This window comes from Poecilia reticulata, chromosome 7, assembly GCF_904066995.2.
Source record: "Poecilia reticulata chromosome 7, P_reticulata-male-v2, whole genome shotgun sequence".
NCBI lineage: Eukaryota > Metazoa > Chordata > Actinopteri > Cyprinodontiformes > Poeciliidae > Poecilia > Poecilia reticulata.
The window spans coordinates 18,075,384-18,100,447 of record NC_088836.1 but is presented as its reverse complement, the minus strand read 5'-3'; the positions used below and the strand labels follow the sequence as shown (position 1 = coordinate 18,100,447).

The following is a 25,064-nucleotide window of genomic DNA, read 5'->3' as shown; positions in this document are numbered from 1 at the left end:
ACTTGCATACAGTCAGATGGCATTGTTGCAAAGATGACTGCTGCTGCAAAAAAATAAATAAATAGAATATGCTGCTCTTGTGAGCCAAGAATAAAAAAAAAGACAGGAAGCAGAGCCAGAGGGGGAAAAAAAAGGTGTGTTAGACTGATAGAGTGTTGGAGAAGGTGGAGACAGGAGCATCAACCTCAGGTTTTGCATATTTTCCCAGCGTCTTTGATACACAGATCATTTCCCAACATGAAGTGCAACTGTCTCCTCACCTGCCAGACTGCCTCTCCTGACTCACCTGGCCTGGGAGGCAGGCCCTACTTGTGGGTGTGGACATGAAACAGTTAAAAAACAGTTACATGCCACAGACACTTTAAATGATCTTTTTAACTAACACATCTGTTGCAACCAAACAGTTGTTATTGCTCATAGTATAGAATGCCATGAAAAGGCGTCACTCCCTTAATGCTTTTTTTAAAATTATTATTATGTTTTTGCAAATGTTGATTTCACTTATTAAAGGAAATGAACAATCCAAACCACTCTGGTGCTGTGTCAAAATGTCATTTTCTTCTGTGATAAGTCATAAACAACTGAGCTTAGCAACATTTTTGATTTAGTTTCACAAGCTAAACTCAACCAATATGATACTTAAATAGAAGAAATTCAATGACAGATGAATTGACATCTAACACAATTTCCAAGGCTTTGAGATTCCAGCAAACAACAGTGAGAGCAAATATCCACACAGAGAAAACACAGAATAACATTGAACCTTCTCAGAAGTGGACTACAAGAATTACTTTAGCAAAGCAACGATTTGACGATGGCATTCAAAGCACTTCAGGACTCATTTACCTTGGTTTGGATCACAGATCATGATTCAACACACCAAGAAATCCTGAAGAAGAATTTCCGGCCATCTGTGTGTGCGGTGCAGCTGGGTTAAGCAGTTGGACAATTATCCAAAGCACAAACAGATAAGGTTTTGAAGTAGCCTAATCAAAGTCCAGGCCTAAATATCACTGGGTTGCTGTGATATTTTATGCTTGAAAACTCTCCAGAAATAAAGAAAAGTGGGCAAAGATTTCCCCAGAGCGACGTAGAAAGCTAACTTTCAGTTATCACCATCTGTTGTTGTCACAGACAAGGGTGGCACAACCAAGTATTAGATTTTCACATCAGAGCCATGTTGATTTATTTTGCTATGTCCACTTGTCAAAACAGTTTTTTTATTGAAACAGTAACAGAAAAAAAAAAAGAAAAACAAGACATCTGTGAGGAAGCAAAGGCTATTTCATTTAGTTTCAATTAAATCCATGATGGGAACAGTCCCTGGAAACTGTATAAGTCTAGTTAGTTCGCCTAGAGAAGTGTTTGTGTTCATGGAAAGACTCCCTTTAGGAACAAACAAGTCTGGCACTTATCACTTGACACACACAAACACACTCTGCTTCTGAGTGAGCGTTGGGGGAATTCCCGCTAACCTGCATGTGTACAGGTGATTTGCGTATATTCACTAATCTGGGGGGGTTAAGCTTTAACTGTAAATCCGCCGACACCTGGACACACAGACGTATAAACACAAAGACCCTTGCTGATCAGCAACTGATGGTGGGCCTGATAAGAGGCAACGCAATCATCTTAATTGCTTTGGAGCTGACACACTCATGAGCGTGTGTAGGTTTCTGAATCAGTTTTACAAGTCACCTGCAACACTGAGACCGTTGAATGTCATGTGTGACTCAGAGACGCTTTTTTTTTTTTTATTTCCCTCACGCACCCATATAGACATAATCACACATGCCCAGCAACAACCAATGAATACACGTTGATTGAGGTCAACTACAGAATTGTTTTGCACAGCTTGTGGACAGAAAGTTACTGAACAATAACTTCTGTCTCTTTCCAGTTGCCCCTACAAGCCAGACATTCCTTAAAGTAGTTAATAATTGAAGATGCCACTGTCTGTTCATCAATACGTTGATTGTTTTTGAGTTTCTGGAATACCCAACTCTTTCAGGGACACAAACCAAGAAAGTGTTGGTGTGTTTATAGGTGTGTTTCAGACTGCAAGCGTCCAGAGCCTGTCTGGCCTTATCACCTTGTGCGAATACTCCAGGTGCGAGCAGAGCAATAGGAATCCTAACCGTCGTCTATCTTACTGAAAGCCCAGGGTTTTTCCAAACACGTTTATCAAGTCTCCCTTATTCACCTCCTGGTGTTTTCTTAAAGAGGTTTTTATTTTGAAAAAAAAAAAAAAAATGTTAAAATAAAATTCAAGTTAAACACATTTATAAGTCAAAAAGTAAAAAAAAAATCAGCTGGGAGACTGAGAACCTTTTACAACATAGAGAAAACACTCAAATGTTTCCTCATTGCCTGTGAGTTTTATTGTGACAGAGGACGTTAAAAACAATGTTACACGTCATTTTTGGGGAATCTGGTGGCCAGTTAGAGGAAAATTATCTCTGTAACCCATAAACATAATTTATAATCTCAAGCACCTGTAGAATGAAATATTTCCCCCCAAAAAAGTTTTGTGAGCTCAGTTCATTCATAAAAAAAAGAAAAAGAAATAGGAAAAGCGTTATAGGTCAGGAAAATTGTTGGAGCATTCCTAGAACAGAATTACGAATGCTGCCACAAAGATATTGCTCATTACTTTAATTGTCGATGAATGTGATTGAAGATTGAAGTTTGCTGTCATCTTTATCTTCTTTTCACAAGAAGAAATGAATATGATGTTCACACACAAATTGAGGTGGAACGTAAAAAAAACCCCTCTTAGATCTTGTATGTGCTTCACTCAAATGTTGTCAAATACCTTTCAAAACCTAAATAGTTATAGATTTATGTTTGGACAAGAGACCTAATTTTGCACCAGCAGAGATGTTTTTTTTTTTTTAATCTTTAACATGGATGGATTTATCACAGAGATTATATAAAAAATAACAAAGCTGCTGTTATGTCCGTGCCACAGTCTTGACAGCGTCAGCTCATAAAAACAAATTATGATCCTGATTGCAGCGTGATGCAGGGTGGGTTAATAATAAACCTAATAAAAAGGTAGATGGGTTTTTTTTTTTGTGACGCTTTTATTAGTACTAAATAATCTCCTTCCACGGGGACAAGCCTGAAACATGTTGTATAATCTAAATCTATTCAGATGAATGCACCTATACATTGTTTGAATGCGTGCACACCCCATCCTTGAGGGTTAAAACAGTTGTGCATGCTCTTCTGTACATTAGGAGTGAGCATTTTCACTTGTTCCTGGATCATTTTGACTTTCAAACTTATCAGCAGTGAGTTGCAAGGCTATGCATAGCCTCGTAGTAACCATCCCCTTGCATTACACTTTACTTCGTATAGAGGGTCTGGGCTCTCAGCTGTTGAGAAATGGTTGCTTTCCTGCAGCTGTGGATTGTGTCGAGGTTTTAAATTGTACCCAATCGCTTGGTCAGGTAAAAATAAATAAATAAAAATCTACCGGAGATAATCTGAGTCAAGGAGAAAGTCTGGGAGAAAGCCCAGACTGTGATGGAAGCACAGGAAGGCAATGGGCAGGCTACACAAAGTGATAAATGAGAAAAAAAATACATTACAAAATCAGCATAATCAATAACCAGAAGCTGAGTTTACGCAACTACCGATCCAGGATAAACCATCATGCCACAGGAAATATCAGAGGTGTTCTTTGAGTAAAAAAAAGGACCAATCTTTATGTTTGGTGTTCAAATAGCTTAAGATAAGAGTGAGCACATAGCTACACTTTTGGTCAGAATTATATATTCACTAACCATGAGCATGAATCTAATTTATTTTGTGCTTTAGCTGATTTATTTGAAGTATTGCATTCTGCACAGGATTCAAACTGAACATGGAAAAAAGCCATATAATCCATTCTGAGAATTGTTACCAAGCAAGCCTTGACCATAGCTTGTGGCATATTTGTAATATTTGAATACTATCTTCATTCGAAATGTCACATTTCATTACAATTATTTGGTCTAAATTCATAGACCTGGATTTTATGCATAGTACTTAAAATGAACGCCAAGAATCAGTGAATATGTTTGACACTAGCCTTTCAAAAGAAGCTTTCACATGTGACAGTAATAAAGAGCTTGTGGCATTCCTCTCTTTGGAAGAAAGCAATCCAGTAAATCCTATCGAAAATTTGTGGACTATGCTTGAAACCCGGATTTGTGTCAAAAAAGCATCCAATCTGAATGATTTCTACTATCTCTGCCATATCTCTGAGGCAACAATATTGAATTTTACCAAAATCCAGTTGATACCTACAAAAGACATGTGGATGAGGGGCAACTTGCTGGAAAACATTTAACCAAATATGGATGTATGGAAATATTTTAGCCAGTATCTGCATTTTTATCACTGACAGTTTTCAGACATGTTTACACAGCTTTGTTCACTTTGTCTTACTTGACCTCTACCATCTTTGCTCTGTGTATATCCATGCAGCAATATTTTGGTATGTTTGATTTGAAGTTATTAAACCCGTTCCTGCAAACACAGTGCCAGTTTTTTTATTATGACGAGATAATGGTGCAGGTGTAAAACATAAATGTAATATATTACATGTCATATAATGTCTTACCAAAGAGGTCAATTGTTCTGAACTTGGGTTCATTATGACCACAAATTCATCAGTCAGTAGCATTTTAATGATATTTTCCCCTGATTTATTTTATTTGTTCTGGGTTAATCTGTCAACATTTACTCCCTGTGTCCCAGAAAGTGCTTCATGGATGTATTCTGGTTTGTATAATTTCCTGATCATTCTTGTTTCCAGCTGAGGCTTGCAGGTCATTTTAGCATAATTTTTTTTTTTTTTTTAGATTGTTTTCAGAATCCCACATGAATACCAGGTATTCAGCCCACATGGAAGATACCAGGAAATTAAGTCTAGTCTGCCTGAATTGCATGATTTGTTTGTAATGTTTTCACTGAGAATAATGCACTCTTTGAAATCAAGGTGAAAAAAAAAAAAAAAGTTAGCCATCGCAATTAGCGCATTGAAATTTCAATTTAAAGTAATTTGCTTAAGGATCTTTATATTGATATTCTTGCAAAACACAAGAAGCAAGTAAAATCTACTGACGTCTTCATTTGTCATAAATCCAGATTAGCTGGGTCCAAAGGATCAAGTGGGCCCAAATACAGAATTACCATCCTTAAACACATCCAAGCTTAAAACTGCAATAATGGTTCATGTTAACAGTGTCTATGAATCTTAAAAAAGAGAGACTCAAACACTGCAGGAAAAATAGCAACTGGGTGCAACCTTTTAACAGCACTGGTGAAAGACAATCTGGAACAACCTGTTTAGGTGAGATTATTAGCATAATGAAGCACTAATCTGTAATGATTTTGAAAAATAAAAAAAATAAACACCATATAGTCTATTTCGAAATACAGGAATCGTTTGTCCTCTGGTAGTCTTCTCCTGACCCAACAGGTTACTTCAGTTTGTTGTGCTAACAAATTTGTTGTTACAGTAAAGGAAAAAAATAACATAGCTGGGGGAATCCCTCGACACCGACAGCCCACAAGGGAAAAAAAAAAAAAAAAGTTACGCTGTCGTTTTTTTGTAGTGGAATCTACGTCTGTTAACACACACATGCATGCACACACACACGCACGCGCACACTCCGGCACAACATTAAAAAAGGAACAAACCCAATAGAAAGACACGATGAGGCATACATGCAGTGTAACCTGCGCATGACATCATGTCATGCATCAACCTGTGATGCAATGCTGGTGTCTGTTTGCTTCCCTCCAGTAGTTTACTGATCTCGTTCTGTTTGACAGATGTAGGTGTTTGCAGAACTGAGCAGAGGGGTCAATAAGGTGTCACCAGATGGCCTCTAAAGCAAAGCATGCAGTTGTCGGAGTAGCAATTGAATTTCTAAAGAAAATGCTTTCTCCTTAGATTCTGCCCACGTATAATCTTTTATACCGTTTTTGAGATAACAACCCTGCTGAATACTTACTTTAAGCTGATTATATGGGGGTTATTAATGCTAACACCTTAAAGTTCTTTAGTGACATTTGATTAAACAGATATGTCTCTTTCTGGTGTTCTTTCTTTTTCTCATATATATAACACACCAACATATTATCACAAAACAAAGTGTGGCCATGTTGGCAACTACAGCAGATTGCCCTTACAAACATTTCCTTGTTGTCCCAGATATTAAACAACCAGAAGCTAAAATGTATTCAGCAAAGTGAAATGTTTTTTTGTAGATAATTTTTTTTTTTTTTACCGTAACAGTTTAATAAATTATTCTTTTTTTTGCTTTTAATCTATTAATATGACATTTTAATGCAAATTCTAGATTGCAACAGACGTGTTTACCTAACTGTGCCATGCATGTCACTTTGTCTGTATGTCTCCAACAGCACATTAAAGCCAAAAAGAATCTATAGCCACATACTTTTCCTCCAATGTGACAAATGCAATGATAAGAAACCACAGACATCCCATGGGCTCTGATTCCCAGGAAATAAAAGTACAAAACAAAACAAACAACAAAAAAAACGAGTGGTAAAGATAACATTTATTCTTTTTTTAAGATACTGGTGCACCTCAGTAAGTTCGAATGTCATCAGACATTAATCTATTTTGTTAAGTGAAAGCATGGCTCCATTACAAGATGAATACTTTGAGATTGAAACACGTATTTTCTACTATGCTCTGCTTTTCTTAAAAAACAAATTGTACATTTTAATTGAATGTAAGCCACTTGAAATGTGTCACTCTCTACATCGGTGTAGTTTAATTTTTTTGCCTTTTAGAGTTTTTATTTGAACTAAATAACTAATGAACTCTTTTAATGTGGTATGGTTATACTGAGAGCTGAATAGAGTGGGCTTTGACAAAACAAGCTGAGGTTTGCACATGTCCACTGATGTAGCAGGAATCTTTAGACTAGACCCTTCCACCGGAACATGGCAGTCTGAGAGCAGACGATTGTTTGTGATCAGATGTTCAAGTTTATTTTGAAATTGCAGGTCAAAACTTCACAACTTGAACAAAAAGTACCTTATGCCATAGGTCTGTTTTGAAAATGAACAACTTCAATATTTTTCTCTTTTAAAACTTAAGCTCTGAACAGTTAGGAGAATAACTGATTTCAAATATCCCTGACATTTACAAGTTTTAAGAAACAACTCAAAATGTACAGTGTACTGAAGATTAAAAAAAAAGAAAAAGAAAATAAAAAGTAAAATAGCAACATAAAACAAAACTCTAAAGGCAAAAAAATGAACAAAACCAACAAACCAACAAGTCACACCTTTGCATCAGATGCAGGCGCATAGTAAACTTTTGTTTTATTGTGTGGGGGAAAAATTCTCCTATTAGATCAGCAGATATCCAGAAATACCCTGGTTCTGCAAACCGCTCCCACCTCAGCACTTGCTGACCAATGGGAAGGGGAAGCAGGGTGTGTGCACATGCCATATAAGAGAGATGATGCCCAGGTGGTGGAGCATTGAACAGGTGAGCACTCCAATTCTCATGTCGCCACTCTTCACTGCCTAAGGATACTACTTCACGGCACCAGACACAGGACCTGACAAAGGTGCAGCTACACTTTTGTCATTTTATTTATTTATGCATTTATTGTGTTTTGCTGTCACATGATTGTCTCTTACATCTTAGAGAAGTGTCTGTGAAAGCATCTTTCATTTCCTTTTTTATGTTTTTTTTTTTGCTTTGATTCTGTTGTCTAATAAGAGCTTTGTTTCTCTGTTTTAGTTTGTCCTTAAAGCATGCTGACGGAGTTAGAGACGGTGAGTTCAATGCCGCCTTTTTGCTGTTGTTGTGTTTTAAATACTGTTTGAATCTTGTGTAAGATTTGATCTTTCTCACTGGGGGTTATTTCTAGGAGCCACACATCAGTGTTGCCTGAATGTTATCTATGCAGATGAAAACATAAACACTTGCATAAATTTGCCAGTCAAACTAAAATACACATAATCCCAGAGCTAGTAACTGGCTCTTTTCCAGGATCCAAACCCTTAGCTGGACACAACATGCAACATGGATCTAGTTTGAATTTTCATAATGTTGAGTAAAATTGATCAAAATAAGAATAGTTTGTCTTTTGCTTAGAAAACAGGATATTGACGCCTTCCTGAAGTCATTTTTTGCCAAATGTGATTTTTATTTATTTATTTGCTTAAGACACCTTGACAAAATCCCTTTTCACAAAAAATAAATAAATAAATCCAAATGCACCTAGGCCGTTATTTTTTGAAAGTTGATGACATGGAAAATTATTTGTGGAAAAGAGTGAGGTCATTTAAAATTCATGAGATGGTGACAAAAGCTTTGAAACAAGTAAAATAAAATAATGTAAGGTGTTAATACCTGAGGCTAAAACTAACGAAAGATCAGCTCCACATATCACGCAAAATGTTCATGAAAAGCCAAGCGTCTGAAATCTTCTGTCCTGCTGTGTGACTTTCAGAGGGCTTACGTGCCCGAAGTGAAGCTGGGTGGATGTCGGGGTTCCTGGAGTGGGGTGGCACCGTCGTCCTGCGCTGAGGTTGACCTCGAGGTCATCGAGGAGTACCTGCAGGAGCATTCGCTCGAGGTCCAACCCGCTCACACACCTTCAACGTCCATGGCTGCCAACATGGGTCACCAGACGCACGTTCACTCCCACCGGGACGCCAGGATCATAGGTCGGCCGAATGCTGGCAGCGGAGGGGGAATATTTGTCTGTTTGTAGATGTTCTGCCTGACTGAATCTCGTGCCTTTCTCTCCTCAGAGAACAGCTGGTCGGGTCAGCATCCGTATGAGTGGCGCTACGGCTGCCACACTCCAAACGAGGAGTACAAGGAGCCAACCCCACATCCAGCCTGGCAGAGTCCGCAAGACCAGTGGGTGAGTAAACACCGTTTGACATCTCATAAAACTCCATGAGAGGGAATAGATGGACCCCTCCACTCCCTCACCAGCAGCTTCCTCCCCAGCATTACAGCTGTCAGTACCCACGGCGAGAGAGAGGAAGTGAGTCACTCGTTGGTATAGGTCACTGGGGCAGCTTGCTGCCTTAGAGAGATTATCTTATAAACTGTTAAATAGGGTTGAGGAGTACAACAGGAAGTGGTCCAGCTACTTCTCATAGTTGGGTTAACTGGCATTTCCAGCTCGGACATAATTAGACTAGAGGAATTTATGGTGCTGCTGTAATTATCTGAATGTATCGAGGTTAGAGGGCAGTGATATTTTAGGTTACATTGTGTATGTCAAGGTTCAGTTGATGTTTATGCATCTTGTCTTTTTTCTCTATTTTCACTGTAATTTTCTTTTATTTTATTTATTTATTTATTTTATTTATATATTATTATTATTATTATTATTATTATTATTATTATTATTATTATTATGTTCAAGTAATTTCTGTTAACTGTATTGGCCTGAAGAATCCACAAGGACTAAACATTGTTTAGCTGATGCTAAATTATAATATGCCAAGTGTGGAATTAGGGTATATTTTTTGTTGGAAAAAGCAATAAAGTTCAAGTCATAAAAAAAAAACTCCACGAGAAAAGCCAAGCTTATTCATTTCACACTTCTTCAGTTGGATTTATTTGTCTTGTTTTTATTTTTCGTTCAACCAGGAACACATAACCTACTACGAGCCTACGAGTATATATATTGATTCAGACTCGCAGTCAAGCAGTTCCCAGTACCAGGATTACCAAGATTCACCATCACCACCCTCCGACAGAGGGGAGAGGAAGGACAGAAGCCTGCCTCTGGCACCGCTATCAGGTAGGACACCTTACAGTGACCACCTCTCAGAACAGAAGCTCGTGACGGAGTGTCTTTGTCCAACTACGCACACAAGATGCGGTCTGGTCAAAACGTTTTTTTTTTTCTTCTTCTCTCTACTTCCTCTTCAACAGGAAAGAGGAAGGAGCGCCTGTTCCAGTTCCTGTTTGAGATGCTTCAGACTCCATCAATGAGGAGCTGCATCTGGTGGGTCCAGTCCTCCTCTGGAACCTTTCAGTTCTCCTCCCAGAACAAGGAGAGCCTGGCGCAGCTGTGGGGTCGCCGAAAGGGGAACCGCAAGACCATGACCTACCAGAAGATGGCACGGGCACTAAGGAACTACTCACGGACTGGAGAGATCCACAAGGTGAAGAGGAAGCTCACGTACCGCTTCGATGAGAAGACGCTGAAAGGCTTACAAGGAGACGGCAAATTAGAGTAGCTAGTGTGTCAAAGAGCTCACATCAGAAAATCATTGGACTCACATGACATATTTTGTGCAGATTCTAACTATAAGGTATTTTGAATGACAAATAAATACTAAGTATTTGAAGGGCCAGAGCATTAACTACTGACAGTCGGGGCTTTGTATTGGTACAGCAGTGGTGTGTCAGAAGACTAAACAAGAAATGATGAAAGTGATACATGCAAATTTCAGGCTGTGAATGAGAGGTCAGCTGGCAAAACACCAAGTAAATCTAAAAGATTATGACATATTCTCTACTTTATAAGTAGAATTTAAATCCGTCTATTAATAAAAGTTGTTTTTCCTCTGTTTTGTGATTCTGTGTTGCAGGTATTCATGAAAATGTGTGCATAAACGTACTCTGTTTGTGTCAAAATATCTTGTTCAAGATAAAATAAATCGGAAAAAGAGCAGAAAAAAGTGAGTTTGTTTTTTTCTCTGTCTGCGTACACAAACAAAGATGCCTTGTGAAGAGCGGCTTGTCGAGATAAACATTAATGTGCTTGAAGCAAGCCCACATACACAGACTTACTGTACCAGGGCAGACACAGGCATGTGACCGTAGCCAAAATTCTATGCAAAGCAAGCATGCATTAAAAACCGCCACAGCAAACAGCCCTGCTAATCAGTAACATCCAAAATACACCCTCACAACAATAAAGGCAGACATGCAAACACACGCGCACACACTCGCGCGCACACACACACACACACATGCAAACTGAGCTAGGTGTACAGGGAAAGAATTACTGTCATAAAGTTTCCAATAGCAAACTAACTCAGTTTCTTCATAGAGATTTTCAACCATTTTCATGTTTCTTTTAAGAATAAGTGTTGTGACTTTTCTTCTGGTGTTACATCCATGAATTTGCAAACCAAAGCTGTTTTCTGATCTCACATTGATCATTGATATAATTTTTTTTTTGGCCACATATATGGACCATCTTCCTGCTGATAGACCAAATGATGATGGCAGCTTTTTCTGGGTCCTTGTGGGTATTTCTAACAGTTGATGTTGCCACACACTTTAACATAGAATAATGTGTTATTCCACATATTTATCCTTTGAAGTGTTTGTTGCTGACAACTTTTATTTAAGTCTCATGTGACCCAAAGCACATGATTCCCGTTGAAGTCCCAGTAGTGTTTTGCACGCTCCGCATGTTTATACTTGAGATGGTAAGACAGAAAATATTTAGATGGCCTCTAATGGTTTCCAAGTCATTTATGTGATTTTTGGACATCCTTCTGACTACAAGGTGTTAAAAATAGATTGAATATGAGTCACATCAAAATTAAACCCAAGGGAATTCACATTTACTGGTTTGAATCTTACATAAAGAACAGGGATTTCTTTGTATCAATTGGAAACTTCTCATCAGAGAGGTCAAAGGTCACATGTGGGGTACCCCAAGGTTCAATCCTAGGACCCCTTCTTTTCAATATTTATATGCTCCCTCTGGCAAAGATTATAACAGGACATAGGATTAGCTACCACAATTATGCGGATGATACACAGCTCTACATCACGATGTCACCAGGTGACTCTGAACCCATCCAATCACTGAATAGATGCTTAGAACAGATAAATGTGTGGATGTGCCAAAACTTTCTCCAGCTAAACAGAAACAAAACTGAAGTTATTATCTTTGGACCTAAAGAGGAACGAACTAGAATCAATGCACAGCTTCAGTTATTACAACTAAAACCAGCGATCAGGCCCGAAACCTGGGAGTAGTGATGGACTCTGACCTGAACCTTCAGAGCCACATTAAGACAGTTACAAAGTCGGCCTTCTATCACCTGAAGAACATCTCTAGGATTAGAGGACTTATGTCTCAGCACGATCTAGAGAAACTCATCCATGCATTTATCTTTAGCCGCATTGATTACTGCAACAGCGTCTTCACAGGTCTGACTAATAAATCAATCAAACAGCTGCAGCTGATCCAGAATGCTGCTGCTCGGGTTCTCACTAAAACCAGGAAGATAGAGCACATAACACCAGTTTTAAAGTCCCTACACTGGCTCCCTGTAGCTCAGAGAATAGACTTTAAAATACTGATGTTAGTTTATAAATCTCTGAACGGTTTAGCACCACAATACCTTAAAGATCTGTTATTACTGTACCAACCGTCTAGACCCCTCAGATCTTCTGGTTCTGGTCTGCTCTGCATCCCAGAACCAGAACCAGACGAGGAGAAGCAGCATTCAGTTTCTACGCACCACAGATTTGGAACAAACTTCCAGAAAACTGTAAAACAGCTGAAACACTGGGTGCCTTTAAATCTCAACTTAAACCCACCTGTTTAGAGTTGCTTATGGCTAAATTAGGGTTAGAGTGCGGGTTTTGATGTCTTCCATGTTTTTATGTCTTTAATGTTTTGAATTTTTTTTTTTCTTCTTTCTTTTATGTATGGGGAAGAAAGTGAAAAATGAGGGTGGAAAACGATGAAAATTACAGTGGAATGGAAATGGAATGGAACCAGTTAAAGTCCGCGGGAGGGCAGACTCCTCTAACTATAAGTTAGTTAAATTCTGTGTGGGACGGCGGCGTCCTCTGGTAAGAAGTTAAACCCTGAGAATCCTAGGCACTGTCAGGTACAATAAAAGCAGTTAAAGTCCGCGGGAGGGCAGACTCCCCTAACTCTAAGTTAGTTAAATTCTGTGTGGGACGGCGGCGTCCCCTGCTAAAGGACGGCGGAGTCCTCTATGAAATAGTTAAATTCCGCAAAGGACGGCGGAGTCCTCTATTGTTAGTTAAATTCCGCAAAGGAAGTTAAACCCTGAGAATCCTAGGCACTGTCAGGTACAATAAAAGCAGTTAAAGTCCGCGGGAGGGCAGACTCCCCTAACTCTAAGTTAGTTAAATTCTGTGTGGGACGGCGGCGTCCCCTGCTAAAGGACGGCGGAGTCCTCTATGACATAGTTAAATTCCGCAAAGGACGGCGGAGTCCTCTATAGTTAGTTAAATTCCGCAAAGGACGGCGGAGTCCTCTATAGTTAGTTAAATTCCGCAAAGGACGGCGGAGTCCTCTATAGTTAGTTAAATTCCGCAAAGGCAGGTACAATAAAAGCAGTTAAGGTCCGCGGGAGGGCAGACTCCCCTAACTCTAAGTTAGTTAAATTCTGTGTGGGACGGCGGCGTCCCCTGCTAAAGGACGGCGGAGTCCTCTATGACATAGTTAAATTCCGCAAAGGACGGCGGAGTCCTCTATAGTTAGTTAAATTCCGCAAAGGACGGCGGAGTCCTCTATAGTTAGTTAAATTCCGCAAAGGACGGCGGAGTCCTCTATAGTTAGTTAAATTCCGCAAAGGACAACGGGAGTTTGTTTTTTTTTTATTTTTATTTATTTTTTAAATTTCTCTCTTTCTCACTGTTTATTTCTGTTTTTATTTTAATTATGTAAAGCACTTTGAAATGCCTTGCTGCTGAAATGTGCTATACAAATAAAATTTGATTGATTGATTGATTGATTTAATACAAAACATTTATATTGCCAGTTACTGCTAAAATGTGCAAAGTATCTGATTTTAATTAAATCTTTTGATTTTCCAAAGTTTTGGCTTGCTGAGTAAAATTAATCTGTTTTCTAGTTTATGCAGCCTGTTGTTCATATCTTAGCCTAATTACGATTTCCTATCATTACCTGAACACCAGGCTGGGATCCACTTTGGATCTCAAACCACCAGGTGGGGTTTCTTGAAATGATTCCCACTGAAATTAAAACAAATAAAAAAATGGAGCCAATTGGACATGACATTAATGTCACGAGGCTTACAAACAGTTGTAGCAACTAATGAAAATGTACAACTGTGATTGCTTGTCAGTGTGCTCTTGTTTAATTGGTTTCCTCACAGTGTGCGTTTAAGTAGTGACCGTTTGGGAACACAAATCTCTACGTGTCATTTTTCTGGTTCAGTGGCTGAAAAGTTTGGGAACCAACGATCTAGAAATCCTCTCCTCTCACGCTCCAGGGATATATTTATCAAAGTTTTGAAGAGGATTTTTGACTTGCTGATGAAATGCAGATGGTGTCTCCATGGAGTGTCAGTCAGCTTTCAAGTGTGCACGCACGATCCCACATAAAAGGCCCCTGCTTGCTGTCTTTCGAGTCATTTGCAACCTCAATCTCAACAACAAGGAAGGATTATGCTGGACTTTTCTTGCTACTGAGTTCATTACGCTCGTGCATGAAATATCTTCAAGGATACTATTTGCTGTCAATTTGCAGTGATGGCTGATTGGGCTTGGGCAACTTACACAGTGCTGGAAGTGCTCATTGCTGTGGCATGTTGCCTTGGGAACGTGTTGGTGGTGTGTGCAGTGGCTGTCGGTATCCATGATTGCCTCCGGGAGCCGACTTTCTGCTTCTTGGTATCCTTGGCTGCTGCAGATTTTTTGGTGGGTGCAGCTGCCGTGCCTCTGGCTGTGCTGCTGGATGGCTGGGTGAATTTGACCTCTCACCAGTGCTTGTTCCTCAGCTGCGTCATACTCGTGCTGACAGAGGCCTCCGTCCTCTCGCTGCTCGCTATTGCCATTGACCGATACCTGCGGCTGCACATGCCTTTCAGGTAAAGGCGACCTCAGTCTCACAACTTTATAAGAATTGCCTGAATAATTTCCTCATTGTCTCCTTTTATTTTTTCTCTCTCTCTTTTTCAGATACAAAGCCATCGTCACTCAGAGGCGCACACTGTTGGCCATGTCTGTCTGTTGGATACTTTCTTTTCTGCTGGGATTCACCCCTCTGCTTGGATGGCACAACCTCTCTGCCGCTGGCACCAACACATCGTCTGCCTTGCCGAGCTCTTCCCAATGCACCTTCCTCTCAGTTATCACCCTGCCCTTTATGGTTTATTTCAACTTTCTCGGATGTATCATGGCCCCTCTGTTGGTCATGACATTTCTGTACGTCGTCATCTTCTGGAGCCTGCACAAACGTCTGAAGAACAGCTGCCCTCAAGCACAGGCCATGCTGCTCAGGGAGAAGAAGCTGGCCTGCTCGCTTGCTCTGGTTCTCACATTGTTTGCATTCTGCTGGATCCCTCTGCACCTCATGAACTGTCTTCTGCTCTTCCAGGGACCAGAAGCAGTGACCCGGGGAACACTTTATACAGGTAGGTCAGAGTTGTTCTCCTACTTTCTTGCCCAGCAGTTAAAATGTCTCCACATATACAACGAGGTGAGTGCTTACAGCTCCAGACATCAAGTGTCTTAGGGAAATTTACACACAATAATCTAATGTCACATTAATTTTGGCTTTCGTAATTTATTTTATTGGAGTTGTCAGTTATATCGCCAACGACTTTAATCGATTTTATAAGAACAATATCGTTTCCGCAAGTTAACGTTTAATGTGGCTGTTGTGTGATCCACAGAGGCTGCAAATTATTTCAGTAGGCTTAAATGTATTATCATTAATTCACATCATCATCATGTACAAAACATTTCAGCATCAACCCAAAGCGCTTTGCATAATAGAAACAAAACTCAATACATTGCAGTGGCAAAATAAAGAGAATTTACGATCCAGCCTAAAACTAATCAGGCTCCAGCTATTATTAATCAAAAGCAACTCTGAACAAATGGGGTTTCAGCCTTGCTTTAAAGGAACTCTCAGGATTTTTGCTGTTTTCTGGAAATTAGTTCCAGATTAGAGGAGCATAAATACTGAATCCTGCTTCTACATGTTTGGTTCTAGCTCTTTACATTTTGGTCTTTTATTATGTTCCACTGAATGTCTTTTATCTTTACAAGGACAAGTCTTAAGTTCCAGTTATTGACCAGGATTGACTGAAGGTTGTAAGTTTCCATTTGCCAGTATAAAAATGCAGTATTTGTTTAGCAATACTCAACATAGTTTTAAAAAATCGACAGGTAGAATCAACTCAGTAACAAGGAGATTAGTATTTATATTGGCAAAATCTCTTAGTGTCCATTGCTGAGTATAACTGTGTGAATATGATATTACAGTGTTTCACCGCTTAAATTTTTACACTCAGAAAAAGGGAGCCAAATACCGTCTGAAGGCAAAGATAGAGTTGCTTGACCACAGGGACATATGCTTGGAAAAGTCAAGCTGAGGTGATCAAACCTACGAATAATTATGTACAGTGTTGGTTGCATCATGTTGTGGGATTGTTTTGTTAATGCATCAAAGAGTGTGAAATAGTAATGAAAGAGGACTAACATTACCTGAAAAAGCAGCAAGAATGTTGAAACATGGGACACAAGTAGGCTTTGAACAGGACAATGAACCCCCAAAAATATGATAATTGGCTCTGGAATGGACACAGCAGGCTAAGATTAGGATTCAGAAAGCAGCTGCTCAACTCTATTTAAAGACTCCTGTGTATGTCTAAGTCCAGGTCCACAGTAAAAAAAAAATCAACTGTTTAAATGACTTACAATCCTGTTAAATATAGTATATTGGTCAAATATCCAGCCAGAAATATGTTGTGTGTTTGTTGCTGGCCACAAGAAGTATGCAGTCATATGAGGTTAAAACAAATGTGAAATTGTGGAAACATATTTGTGCCTGTACCTAAACCTTTGACCCTGTGAAGATTTGAGAAAATCCAAATTGATTTGATGCGCAAAGATTGCGCATCCAATCTTTGTTTTTAGAAATCCTTGAAGTCGTTTCCTCTATAATTCAGCAGTTCTGGAAGAATAACTATTAAATCATTTATATTTGTCATCAATAATATCAACTAAAATACTAAAAAAATAAATGTAGACCACCAACAAATCAGTTTATTTATGCGAATGACCCAGTTTATGGACCAAACTCACCAACTGCAGTTCCAAAATATTCTTCCAGTCGTATTTATTGCAGAAATGTACTGATTCAGTAACAAATCGATCATCCTGCAGGTATCCTCCTGTCTCACGCCAACTCAGCAGTCAACCCAGTGGTCTACGCTTGTCGCATCCCCAAGATCCAGAAGGCCTACGGTCAAATATGGAAGCATCTCGCATTGAAGCTCAATTGTTTTACCAGAAATGAGTCAATTCAGCAAGCCATTACAAGCGACTAGATTAAGAAATGTAAATGTGTGTTTGCAGAGCCAGAAAGAAAGGGGTTGTGTAAGACTTGTTTGTGGTATTTCATCAATCTTTCATTGTACAGCATTAATCATTTCTGCTATTATTACATTTAAACATATTGCATGAAGACTGTTTGCAAAGTTCCCCTTGATACGCAACTCTTGCTTTAATATTGGCTTTATGTTCGTGACAGCAATTTATTAAAGCTCCACTAGAGGGCACCATACATCAACATACTCAATGATTGTTCAGATAGATTCAGAGTTGCAGTGTGTGTGTGCGCGATGTGAGAGAGTAAAAATAACTAACTTCTTAGCTTCTGTGACTTCTGGACAACTGATTTGAAAAGACTAGTTTTATTGAGATGTACATATTTAAAGCATGTAACAACTTTTGTCCACAAAAAAGCTATAAAATACATATAAATCCTCCTGTAAGACATTTACCTATTCTTTATGTTGTCTGTATAAAAAAATAATAATAAAGCACTCCAGCAAAGAGATTGTGTTGAACTGTTCAGTGGACTCCTCAGGGAAGGCAATAGACTGTATAGTTATCACCTCAGCAGGGTGCAGTCCCACCTACCAAACTATACAACCTACTACCTCACCCTGACAGAACCCAAGTCAAACACACCGCACATAAACTGATTGAGGAAGTAATAAAAAATTACCCTTTCTCTATAGATATTAAATCAATTACTGCATGCATTTTGACAAGGAAACAGTATTGTCCATCTTTAGACGATAGTTGACGACTGGTTGGCTCAGCTGTCTCCTTGGGAAAGACAGTAGATTGTATAGTTATCTGAAAAAGAGGTTAAAGAACCCCACAACTATTCAATCTACTACCTCAGCCCCAAGGACACAATCTATGCTGCGTTCCACCAAAGATCCACAAATGTCACTTTCCTGCAAGAATATAGAGAAAACAAAAAGAGACACAGAATGTTAATTAAATATTTTTTTAAATTATACTGGATGATGTGACTTCAACAAATGTTCATCTGCAATGAAATGTTGACAGACAATTTCTTTGTGGAACAGAGTGAGACTAATGTCTTGGTGGTTCCTAAAAACAGTTTCTTAGAAAATCTCAGTTTCTGGGAGCTAATGACGCTTCATGGTTAAGTTTTCGACAGCGGCAAACTGAGAAAACAAAAATCACTACAAACCAAAGGCGGCCAAAGGAGCACAAGTTCTTACTGATCGGTGTAGCTTTTTTGTTGCTAAAGAGAAATATGTAACTTTGTTCCCACCGGAATAAATTACAGATAACTAATTTAATGGTAGACGGACATGCGAAAGTTACAGCTAGTGTGCAAAATCTTAGCAAACAACTCACAAGCTTCCTGAGACTCTGGCATGTGATCGAACGAGGAAACAAAAAGAGAGAGAGAGAGAAAGAGAGAGAGAGAGAGAGAGAGAGAGAGAGAGAGAGAGAGAGTAGTTCGATTCTCTGCCAGGAATCCTTCTCCGGTTTTGCCAAAAACTGAGCTCATTTCAGCAGGGCTATCCCTGCGTTGGAGTGGCTGCTGCTTCTCAGGCGGAGGTACGCACACACAGATGCCTGCAAACACGGCTTCCACCAGCTGTCTCTGATTGAATACAAAGCTGGGATTCTGCCCCCCAAAACACATCGAGGAAACACAAAATGGCGTCCTGCAAGGCTTCGGCCATTTTAGGTCTGCTTAAAAACGTTAGGAGGTCCAACTTGTGTGTCGTTTTTTTTGTTGTTGTTGTTTTTTTTCTTCTTCTCCCTTTTCAATTCCTGAGCCTGCAATCCTCACAATGAAGAGAGAACAGCTGTTCTATCGCAAGTTACAGAGGACGAATCTTGTGCCAAGCAGTGAGCCGAAGCCAACCGACCCAGACGACACGCTCAATCACGAACATTGAGGCAGAGGAAACTATTTCTTGTTAGACAGCTGGACAGTTCACAGAGAAGGGAGTGCTCACGTGGCTCGTTCGGCTTAGATCGGGGTAGAAGCATGCCAAAAGATTCAAACGGCAGCAACCGAAGAGTTAATAAGCACCAGACTAAATGCCAGGCCGGGGGCCTCAGAAGACGCAGAATGGGTTAGAAGGTGCACCGCTTGCATAAATTAGCATACAGTCGCAACCCCTGAGACTTGGTCCAGACTAGTTTGCAGTTAGTATGCTGTAAACCCCTCTAGCCTGATCACAGAAGACCAGACAGGGGAAAAAAATGGGGCAGGGTGGAGGGGGTGGTGGTGAGGGAACTGGCGTGATGCCCACCGCTGCCACAGAGCTAGAAGATCTATGAACTGCGTTTGCTTGCCAAGAACGATCCCCCTGACTAGACGGCTTGGAGAGGAACTCAAACAGATTATTTGGGGGAAAATTAGTCAAATAAATTGATTCTAAACATTAAATGCTTGTGGGTTAAACTGCCAATAATTGCTGTCCCATTCTAGGAAGGGAAAGGCTAGAAGGTAAGTAAAGGCCGAAGCCTGTCTGTCACGCGAGCTCTTCTGAGACCATAAACATTTTCTAAGCTACATAAGAAAAGGAGGGCATGCCTGGCTCAGCTGAGGCAAATCATTTTCTGTCAGCAGCTACAGAATAAATGCCCGACTGGGCAGCTGGGCAGGGTCTCAGACAAGAGAGAGGGACGAAATGTATAAATCTCATCTGTCCATCTGACTGTCTTTGCATCTGTTGCTGCAGAATAAAATCTACAAGTCTTCAAGCTTGCAATAGGAGTGAGCCAAGGACCATGAATCTTTGCCCCCTTGCCCTCTGATAACAGCACTCTGCTGTGACAGAATGAAATGTTTTTCTGCAGACAATTTCCTGTTCCAGCGCAATCATTTGTTTTTGGATGACAGAATGACAGATACAAGTTTTTTTTTTGTTTTTTTAAAGCTGCATGACTTACAACTCTTATTCGTTTCTCTTTGGATCTTCTCAGCAGATAGCTTTCCGTATCTTCAAAGTCAACAAGTTGCTTTTTGAGCAAAAAAGATTAAAGCTTTGCTTGTAAGTTATAACAATCTGATAGAACAGAAACAAAATCCTGGTAAAAGATTTCTGTTGCAAGTCATTTCCATCCCTTTCTTTACTTTTATTTCATAATTAGAAATGTTTGCTTTTACAACTGGCGCTTAATGAACTCGCTTCTGTTTATCTGCACATTATACAATCTCGAAGATTCAATTGGAATTATTCCTTATGTCCAAACACAGTAAAAAAAAAAAGTCTCTTCAATAGAAATACATGCAAAATTCAGTAAATATCATGGAAACAAAAGGCCTTAGCTTCCTCTCACCCCCTGGAGGCAGGATTTGTTAAGATTTACTACTCAACTAATATACAAATGAATTAGTAACCACCTCTCTCTCTCCAAAAAAAAAACAAAAAAAAAAAACGTGCTCGCAGAAGATTTAGCTGCCAAGAAAACTCCTCAAATTTGGAGCGGATTATTACAGGAAGCAGAGGCAAGGAAATACCTACTGACTTGCCTGGTCCCTTCGTCCACGACACGGGATGAATGCTTGGCACAGAGACGCCACTGAGGAGGAGGAGGAGGAAGAAGGGGGGGACCCGTCGATTGGTGCAGGTTCTTGTGTGTGTGTGTTTTTTCCTTCCCACTCTCTGCCTTTCTCCATCCCTCTCTCTCCATCCCTCTCTCTCTCTCTCTCTCTCTCTGAGCTTTGTGCCAAGAATGGGCAGCGTCTCTGTGCCAGGCAGAATTTCAATAAGGAGTAAGGAGGTGGTGGGCAAAAAAAAAAAGAAAAAGAGGAGGAGGCTCAGTGGGGGAGCTGGTGTTGGCAGAGAAAACATGCCACACAATAGAAGGAAGGATGAAGAAATCTCTCTGTTATAGAAATGCATACAGATGTCTTGTTTCACACCAGCCAGGTTCTCTGATCTTCTATTTTAAAAAAAATGCTACAGAGAATTTGTCAAACCAGCATATTTCATCTTCCTACCCTTCCGAAGAAGGCCTCACTCCTACACTCAAAACGAAGGATGCGTGCTCTGAGCCTCCTCCATGCTACCTGGCATGGCGCCCGCTTTGATGTTCTTTATATCCTCATCAACCCGGCTAAGCACTCACACGACTCGGGCTCATATGTATGTGTATGTACATACATGGGTGTAAGGCCATATGCATTTGCTTACACAAAAACAAACAGGCTGGTTGTCTCATCTGCATGCATTTAAGGAGCTACTGCTTTACTAGCTAATTTTATTAGATTCTTCTGCATACGACTACATATAATTATACAGATGAAAAAGGTGGACGGAGACGTCAGCAAGAGATAAAAATATGACAGTGGGAAGCACATTAGGAATCCCATAAGGGAGGAAAATGTATGGACTTTCAAGGAAAATGTTATATATTTTTAAGTGCTTAGTTCTTCCCAAATACCACAAAAGAATCATGTGGGTTTTGTGGTGTGTTAATTCAAGCGACTAAAGAAAAAAAAAATTGGAATAACACATAAAGAAAAATTATTAAAAATATAAAATAGTCATGACAACAAAAATGTATTCACAACTCTGCTTTCAGTCCAACAATAGTGCCAGGCTTACTAAAACTATAGGCGATCTATTTAAATATCTTGAGCTTTTTGTACGACCGTAAATTATTATTATTTTAAAACGTTACAGCTCAAATGTCAGTCACACTTTGCGGCCTATTTAAAGTACTTGGAGTGATCAGAGTTTTTCCAGCTGTATGGAGTATGGAACAACAAACCACTGTCCCTGCCACGTGTTGCTCTGCACTGCTGGATAGCTGGCTGAAAGATGCCTAATGAACTTTTCACTCACTATGAACAAAAGGCTCATTTGAACCATCAATGGACAGTTAAAAGTAAAGTTGTGACACCCATCACTATGCTGGTTTACAGCTATGGTCGACAAGCTATGACAGCCATGAAGACAGCCTGAGGAATTATCCTGCTAGCATCCTAGTAGGGATTGCTGCAAAGTCAGAGACTTGTTGGTAAGACAAAAGGTCTTACCAACTGTCATAATAAATTGAACCTGCCTGCACTGTTTTATTACCGATCAATTTTAAATGTCTATAAGTGACTTTAAATGTGTATTAATGATAGAACTGACTATTTATTACCGTCTATAAAGCTGATTTTTTTTGTAAATTATCTTTAAATTACATTTGTTGTGAATGTTTCTATATAAATGAACTGAATGTAATTGCTGGAGTAATTACTCTGTAAAAAGCAGAATAGCAAAGTACAATGTCCTGCAAAATAAATTCAACAGGTATGTTTTCAAATTTTTGTTGAAGTCAAGATATCAAAATGCTGAACTCTAATAGGGTGTGTGAAACATCCAGCTGATGATGACAAGACTACGCAAAAATATTTGAATAACAAGAATAAAACAAGGAAGTATTGTAGTTTCTTATTTGGAAATTAAGAAAAAGGTTTTACTTCAAAACAGAATAAAGGTTTCTCAGATTAAAAATTGCGTTCTAAACAGTCTGTAATCAGTGTGAAATATTTCAGTCCACGTTTGAGATTGCGCTTAGTTTGTGTCTGTTTCAATCTAAGCTGTTTTTATACTAAAATGCTAGGAACACAATACTCCTGTTTTCTTTTTTTTATAGAATACGTATGGATCAAAGAGTAATGCAGTCTGTTGCCTGCCGATCGTCTGGTGGAATGAAGGCTAATCCACATTTTTATTGCTGCGAAAGTAGACAAATATGGCGGTTTGGAAATGTTTATGGATGCAAAAAACATGGACAGTGAGGCTTAAAGAGGTCCCACCCATAACTGAACAGATCAGAGTTCAATTTATAACTAAAATGTGTGAAGTGACATGTTTTAGCTTTAAAACATTGAGCTTATACCATGAAACTGTGGTATTTATCACAAGGCTATTCTACCATGAAAATCTCACATCAGCCAATGTCTGTTAATAACTTGTCTTAGTGACAGTTAATTCAAATATATAGTAAATATGCACTAAAATGTTTAAAGTAGGTTAAGGCACATGTCCCAAAATTTAATGAAGAATAAATGGCCATCTAATCATACCATAAATGCCAATTGACAACAGTTTGCTGATTCTTTAAAAGCTTATTTCTTCCTTTACACCTCAGAACTTTTAAAAACATGTAACACATGTTTCACCCAATTTAGATGTGGCGTTACCATGGTTTCAAATGTTTCTGATGCCTAACGGTGCTTATCTGACTTGTCATTACACGCCTACATGTTAAAGAATTTACAAATTCTATATACATGCATGCACATGCAGCCTCGATACTCACACACAGATATATACAAAGCACATATACACAGGTATTCCTTTTCAAAATGGGTGTGTGCATTTGCGTGCATGTTTCTGTTTTTCTTTTTTTCAGAAGCGTGCAAAAGTGCAAAGTGGTGTATGTCAGGATGAAACAGCTGCAGTTTCCTGCATGAGAAGAGAAACTTCCTGTTGCCTCGCTGCAAACTGTGGCCGGTCAGCCAAGATATCAGCCAATCAACTGAGCTGAGGCTGAATGCAGGAAGTTAGCCTGACTGCCTCTAGGAGAAAAAAAGCTCAGAAACATTATGAGGCAACACGATAAGTTCATCTGAGGATAAGAGAGGGGCGGGGAAAGAGCTCTCCCACTCCTACCTCTCTCTTTCTGCCTCTCTACTGTAACTCTTGTTCTCTATTTTTCCTCAAACTACTTTTTGTAAATTATCCTCTTCTTTCAGTTGACCCAATGAAAGTGTTCCTTTTATTGATTAGCTAACATTTGCGAGCATTAGTTTGTGGCCTAAATTATTGCAAAGCAAAGTGAAATGGCAAAGCCTGATGAAAAACAAACTGGCAACAGTTTAACCACGAATTGTGAGGGGCATGTTGAAAGGGTCTGCTCGTGTTTACACGTGGCACGTAGGCGCCATTTTAACGCCAACCCCTATTTAGACCTAGATACAGTAAGGTAATAAGATATTCAAATACAGTCCAAACTTTGCATGCCAATACTTCATTATAGTTCTACCAGTAAGCATAGGAAAGCTGTTTGTTAATTCACTTCTTCTGTTCTCTCAAAGTCAAAAGTGTATTTGCATGTTTTTAACTTATTCTGGTGTCTGACATGTTTTGGTTTTCATAGCAGTTAAACATTAATCTTGTGGCTATTTTTAGGAAGTAGACAAACAAAGATGACTCTTCGTGTAGAAGGGATTTTTTTTTTCATTATGAGAGCAGATGATCTTTTGCTTTACTGTTAACAACTAAAAAGAAGAACTCGCAGTCTTTTTGACATACCGGCATCGACTGTTTGCTTGAACTCATTTTCGTTACTGCCAGTTTCCCCTCAACTGTAACCGTGTCATAGATATTTATATGTTATCGACTGCGAGTTAATGTTTCAGGACAAACACCCGACCTTTAGCGAATTGCCACACCCCTGCATTTCAGAGAGATAAAACTAAACTCATGTTTGCACAAATGCACGTGTCGTTGAGTCCAGTGCCACTTCTCGGTAGTACCATTGAGACAGTGCACACGAGTTTGCAGTGGAATAATTTGCAGGGTCATTATTTTCATGCTAGCCATCAAAATGGCGCAGAGGAATGAGATTTTCCACTGGTTGATCAGCGGTTAACTTTATTGACCGGGGCTGTCTAGCTGAGTCGACCCTCTTGGGTCAGACCTGCCATTCCTAACCCCAATCTCCAAACAGACACCTGTTCAGATACAGACAACCACAAAGAGACTGTGTATCGTCC

The 25,064-nt window shown here is 39.4% G+C and overlaps 3 protein-coding genes across 6 annotated transcripts in view; 2 read left to right on the top strand and 1 right to left on the bottom strand.

Moving 5' to 3' along the window:
• The window catches only part of lgr6 (leucine-rich repeat containing G protein-coupled receptor 6), a 98,035-nt gene that overhangs the window by 70,360 nt on the left and 2,611 nt on the right, over nucleotides 1-25,064 (bottom strand). The gene's annotated exons all lie outside the window — the stretch shown is intronic.
• On the top strand, nucleotides 7,128-10,757 carry LOC103467423 (uncharacterized). 2 transcript variants are annotated; one of them, XM_008413791.3, is made up of 6 exons: nucleotides 7,128-7,607; nucleotides 7,784-7,818; nucleotides 8,499-8,715; nucleotides 8,803-8,918; nucleotides 9,659-9,812; nucleotides 9,947-10,757. In XM_008413791.3, exons 2-6 carry the CDS (start codon nucleotides 7,798-7,800, stop codon nucleotides 10,252-10,254), a joined length of 816 nt encoding a protein of 271 aa, XP_008412013.1. In that variant the 5' UTR covers nucleotides 7,128-7,607; nucleotides 7,784-7,797; the 3' UTR covers nucleotides 10,255-10,757. The 2 variants fall into 2 exon arrangements, with proteins under 2 accessions (XP_008412013.1, XP_081465170.1); XM_081609044.1 differs by having other exon boundaries at nucleotides 7,128-7,818.
• Nucleotides 14,256-17,832, top strand: LOC103467420 (adenosine receptor A1). Its single transcript, XM_074186860.2, has 3 exons — nucleotides 14,256-14,853; nucleotides 14,945-15,399; nucleotides 17,159-17,832. The coding sequence occupies exons 1-3, from the start codon at nucleotides 14,516-14,518 to the stop codon at nucleotides 17,320-17,322; spliced, it is 957 nt and encodes a 318-aa protein (XP_074042961.2). The 5' UTR covers nucleotides 14,256-14,515; the 3' UTR covers nucleotides 17,323-17,832.

What these genes read in the sequence shown, in the direction of transcription:
- LOC103467423 (XM_008413791.3), top strand. Translation starts at nt 7,798, where the DNA reads ATGCTGACGGAGTTAGAGACG. An exon ending in CCGGGACGCCAGGATCATAG is followed by an intron (nt 8,716 to 8,802) that starts GTCGGCCGAATG and finishes TTCTCTCCTCAG; the next exon opens with AGAACAGCTGGTCGGGTCAG. An exon ending in AGAGTCCGCAAGACCAGTGG is followed by an intron (nt 8,919 to 9,658) that starts GTGAGTAAACAC and finishes TCGTTCAACCAG; the next exon opens with GAACACATAACCTACTACGA.
- LOC103467420 (XM_074186860.2), top strand. Translation starts at nt 14,516, where the DNA reads ATGGCTGATTGGGCTTGGGCAACTTACACAGTGCTGGAAGTGCTCATT. An exon ending in CGGCTGCACATGCCTTTCAG is followed by an intron (nt 14,854 to 14,944) that starts GTAAAGGCGACC and finishes TCTCTTTTTCAG; the next exon opens with ATACAAAGCCATCGTCACTC. An exon ending in CCGGGGAACACTTTATACAG is followed by an intron (nt 15,400 to 17,158) that starts GTAGGTCAGAGT and finishes ATCATCCTGCAG; the next exon opens with GTATCCTCCTGTCTCACGCC.